The 6,893-nt window shown below is 42.5% G+C and overlaps 1 protein-coding gene across 1 annotated transcript in view; it reads right to left on the bottom strand.

Annotated features, from left to right (window-relative positions):
• Positions 1-1,845: 1,845 nt before the first annotated feature.
• The window catches only part of bbs9 (Bardet-Biedl syndrome 9), a gene marked incomplete at its 5' end in the record, with an annotated part of 55,361 nt that continues 50,313 nt past the window's right edge, over positions 1,846-6,893 (bottom strand). Inside the window, 3 exon segments of the mRNA XM_035673087.1 lie at positions 1,846-2,019; positions 2,687-2,782; positions 4,186-4,326. Of these exon segments, the coding sequence (XP_035528980.1) occupies positions 1,997-2,019; positions 2,687-2,782; positions 4,186-4,326 (260 nt within the window).

Here is a 6,893-nt window from a genome sequence, read left to right as displayed (position 1 = left end):
CTTCAATATGGCGACTTATCTGCAGGCTCTGAATACATGTTATAACCCACACAGTGTTATCACTATGTATTCAAATTACCTGTTGATTACCGTTTTGTTTTTTTTATCTCTGTCTCGGGTGCCTAAAGAAACATAGCTGATGAAGTATGTTTGCAATAAGTGCCGCTGATTAAACTGTTAAGACATTAAACAGAGTGAGGAAATTAACATTTAAGGCAGACAAGTTTAGAACTGGCTCCCTGATAGCTTATCCTGGCGACAACCGAGTGAACACTGTTTATTTGGGTTAGAATAGTATTAAGAACCTCAACAGGCTCATTAATTTCCTCTCATTAAACTCCAACAATGTTTCTGAACTCTGAAAGTTAATGTGCATCAAATTAAAGTATTGTTAGAGCACGGTGCCGGACAGACAGAGTGGCTCTGATCACACAGAGACAAACAGTGACGTACTGACAGCTTTAACAGCTAATGAAGAGATGATGTCACGCGGCCTCGCTACGCTAACGAGAAGCTAATGGACGATGGAGCTGATGACCGCCACGTCAGCCTCTAGAGTAAACAGCAGGGGCAAGGAACCATCACTTTGTTTCTGACACACACTCACACACACACATCAGCGAGACATTAAACGCAGTCCCACCCTACTATACGTCAAACTTAAACAAAGGGTGAGACAAAAGCTTAACGGCTGCTTTGTTTTAAAATCAGCTTTATACTGACCTTGAATACAGACACACACACACACACACACACACACACACACACACGTAACAGAGCACAAGAGGGAGAGAGAGTGACCCTTGCATGTGGGCGTGCAGATACAAGTGTATCTCTAATAGTTTGTGTCTGTTTAAACTAATGTGATTTGTAGTGTGTGTGTGTGTGGTGTTTTGTCACACTGGGTGTAAGCTCACAGTTAATCACCTAAAGAGGAGGAAATCCTAGGAATCAGCAGATCCAACTCTAACAGCCGTCATCAAGTTGTGTGATATGTTTGTGTGTAGTGGTGTGTGTGGTTGTGTGTACTGAGTATATGATGTTTGTGATAAGACTTACTCTCTAGGGTTAACCTGTACTTTCCAACAGTTGGAAGCTTAAATATGAATGAACATTTCCGATCTGGTATTTAAGCAGGACTTAGTAAGGTTGCCTAACCCGGAGTTTCATCTTTCAGCAATGTCCTCCAGCGTCCCTGGGGTTCAGGCCAGAATGGGATGTCTCACCTTCCTTCCTCAGAGCCGTCTAAATCAGCATGCGAATCACCTCAACTGGCCTCTGTTCCCAAACACGTTCAACTTCCAGAAAACTATGGGGTGACCAAATGGACAAGCTGTTTTCCTTCAAACCCCCCCGGGTCTTTCCTTCGTTACACCATGTGTGCACCCCCGTCCCCCGGGCAGATGCGAGCCGAGCTGAGTGGTGAATGTGTCCTTGTGATGTTTGTCCTGACCCTGGCTGTAAGTGGCGTCCAGCAGCGTGTCCAGGTTCTGCAGGGGAGCCGGGGTTTTTGTTTTGAATCGAGTCAGGCAGGCGGCGCTGGGATGGCCTCTGAACTGGCGGACGGCCCGCCTTGACAGCAGATCCTGGTACTGCTTGAGCACTGACACGGAGCTAACACACACACACACAAACACCACATCCGCACCAACAGGGAGACATTTTTATTCCACTCAGAAATGTTTTTTTTAGGTCATTGAGGCATCAACTGTAAACAAAACTGAAGGGAGATATCGATTGTCCTCATGTAGGAGGGGCTGACTGTATTTAATGTTAACCGCTAATTTATCATCTGTGTGTGTGGTGTGTGTGGTGTGTGTGGTGTGTTGTGTGGTGTACCTGGAAGGTGTTGGTCTACAGACAGGAAGTACTCCTGCAGCGCGGAGCGGGTCCACTGAAGCTTTTCTTGAAGTCTTTCAGCTCCCAGTTTGGAGGAAATTCCGGTCGAATCTCTGGACCAACTCCTTTTACCACCAACCACATGTCCTCAAAACTGTCACTCTGAATACGGGTAACGCTCTGACAGACAGACAGACAGATAGACGCACTTACACAGGGGCCTGTTACGGGAATACTGGGATAATAATAGGGATGTCGCAGAAGGGTGTAGCATGGGCCAAATTATTTTTCACAAATTAACTGAATTTGACACTCATGCCAGCCACCTCAAACATCACTGTAGAAACAAGAGCAGCAGGTATGTAAGAAATTGGATTTTTCCAGATTAATCCTGGATTCCGGATTTTCCGACCTGCCCAAACTTGTCATAATTAAAATGAGTGAATGGTGTACAGATTTGCGTATAGAGGTAGAGGAGACTATAAGCCTTGGCAGAGGGCTGTGCTCTCTGAGTGCCTTTCTACTTATGAAGACATTGGACAGTGGAAGATGTATCAAAAGTTATCAAAAAGGTACTTTAAGAGTTACAGAGAGGAACCAAAAGCTGATGAAAAATTTGTCAAAAGAAGCAACACAATGTTTAGAAAGTTATTCAGAGGCACCAAAAGACATCAGCCAATATAGATATCATTTGGGAAAGGCAGTTGGTAAAATATTTAAAGCCCTGAACCGGTACTGTATTAGAGACAGATAATTCCCACATTTATATGTAAACCAGTTTAATGGAGATAAACCAGCGTCTTATGAAAATCCTGTTTTCATCATGTAGTGCTGTTGTCAGACTCACGGGAGGTCTTGGAGGCCAGCACAGTAACCTTGGCTCCTGACAGGAACTGGAAAGCCAAACTATTCCCATCCTTATCTTCCGATTTTGCCGAAAATTCTGCAGAGAGAGGCAGAGACAGAAAGACAGACAGCGGTGTGATAAGACAGATAGGACAGCATATCATGATGCAAGACGCCAACAAAGGTGAATGAGATACAGTCGCACTCTTCACAAAGGCACACAATGTACGCGGGCATGAGTTTACACAGATCCCTCTTTACACAAAAGGCACACTCTCAGGATGAGAACGGACTGTGTGTTTAGACGTCAGAGCTGCTGACTGTAGCCGATTGTCAGATAACTGAGAAACAGAACAGAGACAGGCTGAAACACACACATACACAGAATCACAAATAAATAAACATGCATAAACACACTTGTATAAATAAATACACAACCACACACACACACACACACAGATACATAGCAGTTGATTACTCGTAATAATGGATACTCATGCCGCTACACACACTGTCATTACTCCTCTCAGCTTTCTGTTTGTGCTCAAGTCATTTGGTGCTGAGGAACGCCCCCAGGTTGGCACTTCATTGGTCCTCAGCTCTTAAGTGACATTAGTTGTACCATGTCCCATCAGTCCCAGATGAACTGAACAGACAGGTATTATAATCCATCACTGATGTTACGTCAGACTGGTTTTGTAAATGGACTGTATGTAGTGCTTGCATTTCATTCATACATTCACACACACACCCAACCAATTGGTGGGGTTCAGTGTCTCTGGCTCAAGGACACTTTGACACTCGGATAAGAGGAGCTGGGGATCGAACTGCCAGCCCTGCAATTAGTAGATAACCCACCCTACCGGCTAAACCCCAGCCACCCACAATCCAAGCACTGATTAGTGTGATTCATTTATAATGTTTAGAATACACTTTTTGGTCCAATTCTTTTCCCACACCAGCAATTGAACCTGCGGCTCCTGGGTGAAAATCAATCCAAACTGCAGGTCAGGTGAAACGCTCGGGCTGAGAGAGGTTTGTGTTTAATTTGCCGCATGTTCATTTTAAAGGTTTGATGAAAAAAACATTGTATGACACTGATCCACTATCTAAAATAAGCGGAGAAGAAATATCCTCTCATATACTCTCACTGTGTTTTTTGTTCATCTTTTACTCTGTAATGTACACGCAAATTGCAATAAACTGTAGTAGATTGTAGATTTTGGGGTAATCCAATAATCCCTCTAATCACATGAGACCTGCAGGTCCACCTTAATCAACATGCTGGCTGTACCGGCAGCACTAGAACACATCAGAGGTGTGCATTCATGTTTCAGCTTACACCAACACTGCTTACGTCACACAGCTGTCTCCACTGACAAAGTCTTTAACAAAACAATGTGTTTGGATTTACACAAAATGTGTGACTCAAATGCAGAGAGGGGATTGTTTGGGAAACTGAGAACAACAGTAAATTGTGTGTGTGCATGTGTGTTCTACCTGGGAAGATGGAGTTGAGGTCGACTGGTGGCTGGTTGGTGTCCACAGTGATCTTAAACTTGGTGGTTTTGGCTGGAGAAGACTGAACACAGACCAATGCCAGAGGAAGACTGAACTTGGACTGAAGAACCCTGGGAACTCCTGAGAAAAAGAAAATATATCAAAATTGAAAAATCATTTCATAATAATGTTTCCTCTTTATGTTTCCAATATTTTTCTCCACAGTTTAGTGCTTTGTATTTTCCATTCTGGACCAAAGTCACTGAGCTGCAGACGCCCGTGCAGGGGGTCCCTTTGCAAAGGTTAAATGTGTGCTTGCAGGTTAAGAGTTATGTTAAAAACTAAAAACTTCTTATTTATACATACACGCATACATAAAACCTTTTCTGCAGATACTTCAAATGCTGCAAATACTACTACAAACAGTAATAAGAATTGATTAACTCTGCATTATTCACTAGTCTCCAACCTCCACAGCCCACTTCCCATTTAAGTGGTTCCCTTCAAACTCCCCCACAGCGAATCAAACGAGATCGCTTTTTAGGCTGTTTCTCCAATCAGCAGTCCAGTTAACATTTGCTAGCACGGTCAACACTGCAGATATTCAGATTACATGAGTATCAGAGCGCTACGAGACCGAGAGACTCAACATCAACACCAGGTTTGGAGAGGTGTTTGTTGAAGAGCCGAAAAGGAAGTTTTGTGAAAAGTGGGGGGAAATTTTGAGGAAAAAAATAAAATAAAGAGGAGGAGAGTTAAGGCCAACTATAACTTTGTTCTGAGCTTAAGCAGTGCTGAGCTTGGCAAAAACCTACACTTAGCTAGAATAACAGAGCGAGGGAAAGGAGTGATGGAGGAAAACAGTTGTTAGGAAGAGATGGAGCGAGGGAAGCAGCAGAGAGGAGGAGAGCTAACGACAGGAGAGGGAGAAAACCTGAGTCGAGTGGAAATAAACCAGCGTGAGAGAGACTGAAAGAGAAATAATATGAGGAACGACAGCCGTGGTGGGAGGGAGGGACGGTTTAATTATGGAATGTTCCAGGTTATTACAGATAGTAATAATTACCTGCAACTACTGTGCACCTTTTCATTCCATACATGCAATTATTATGTGATTATGTGAATAATTCAATTTGTTTGGAATACATGAACTGAGGCAGAGAGTGAAGCAGGGAAGACGGGAAGCCAATGAAAACAGCAGAGAACAGAGGAAAGGCAAACGGGGGAGAAAGTCTGTGGAGAGGAAGAAGGACTGTGGTCCACTTTCCTTTCTCCTCTCTCGCTTCATTTCAACTGACCCGTTGCAACAAATCACACTCAACAAACACAACAGAGAGGGTTACATACACATGTTGTCAAATATGTAGTAAGTTTACTTAATGTAAAAATCTGAAGTGTAAACTTCTTTCTCAATGCTAACATATTCTCTGTGTTAAAAAGTAACACTAAAATAAATACAATAACCGTGTGTTTTTTTTAAGAAACAAGTGGGTCATTTCTTAGCCCGTTTACTACAGTAACACACATACTTTACATTTCTGGTGGCCATATTTCAAGCTGCTCCACTGCGTTTTCAAAAAGACTTTGACAATAATGAGGGCAGACATGATGTACACTGTGATGGATTGCCTGACTCAAACAGGTTTCAAGTCTCTCCAAGTTGAATTTCATAACATACTGAAATGAATGAAAGCACTGGCTGCCTGAAAGGAAGGAAAAAACATTAAAAAAAACTAAAACACTTTGGAAAATGGTCAACACTAAGGTAAAGTATACTGTCTGTGGTATGTAGTGAATGGATAAATAGGCAGAAACAGATACAGTCCTTTAAAAGCCCCTCCTGCATAACTGATAATTGGTGTGTCAGCACAGAGCTGACTGGGTACTTCAGTCATACCGAGAAGTACACAGGAAGGAAGAAAACTGCATTATTTTTATTGACTGATTGATTTAATTTCCTTCTCCCACCATAGATCTAACCCAATAAAACAAATAGGTCTATTTCAGGATTAAGAAGACACTGCCTTCACTGATAATACAGAATGTTGTAGATTCATATCTACCCATGCACTGATGGGAAATACAAACAAGCAAATAGAAATCACCAAACCCACAGTGTGAGTGACACTGAAACTGAAGTTATTTCACTCGTGTAACTTTGGAAGGATTATGGGTACTGAAGACCCTAAAATGTTCCTACTCAGGTTGTTGAATCAGGATGATGTGAGGAATTTAACATTAAATCAAGAAACACTTTTCCTCTGGTGTTAATGATGGGTGGGGAAAAAGAGAATGACAAATGAGGGGGAGGAAATATAAGCAGCAAAATAAAAAGTCAGAGACACTAGGACGCTAGGAGGGGAAAGACAACAGAGAGAAAACAGAGATGAGATAAATGAGATATAAACAGATGATAAGAAGATAACAGAGATAGAGGAGAGCTGGAAGAGAGAAGATGGGATAGAAAGGTGAAATTAAGGAAGAGAAAGGGTGTGGAGGTCAAGAAAGGTTGGAAAACACCAGGGGAAACATTTTTTCAATTTAAAATTCAGCATCGCCATTTACTAGTCACCACTGTGTGTGTGTGGGTGTGTGGTTGTAAATCTCGTCTTGTTCCACTCCACCTCTGTACATTCCCAGGCTGTCGTCGCCAGGTTACACCCTCAATATAGAGATTTACCTGCACAACCAGTGTGTGTGTGTGTGTG

Source organism: Morone saxatilis, unplaced genomic scaffold (genome assembly GCF_004916995.1).
Source record: "Morone saxatilis isolate NCDOM2014 unplaced genomic scaffold, NCSU_SB_2.0 Contig24, whole genome shotgun sequence".
NCBI classification, from domain to species: Eukaryota; Metazoa; Chordata; class Actinopteri; family Moronidae; genus Morone; species Morone saxatilis.
The sequence above is the reverse complement of the archived record's forward strand: the minus strand, read 5'-3'. Positions and strand labels throughout refer to the sequence as shown.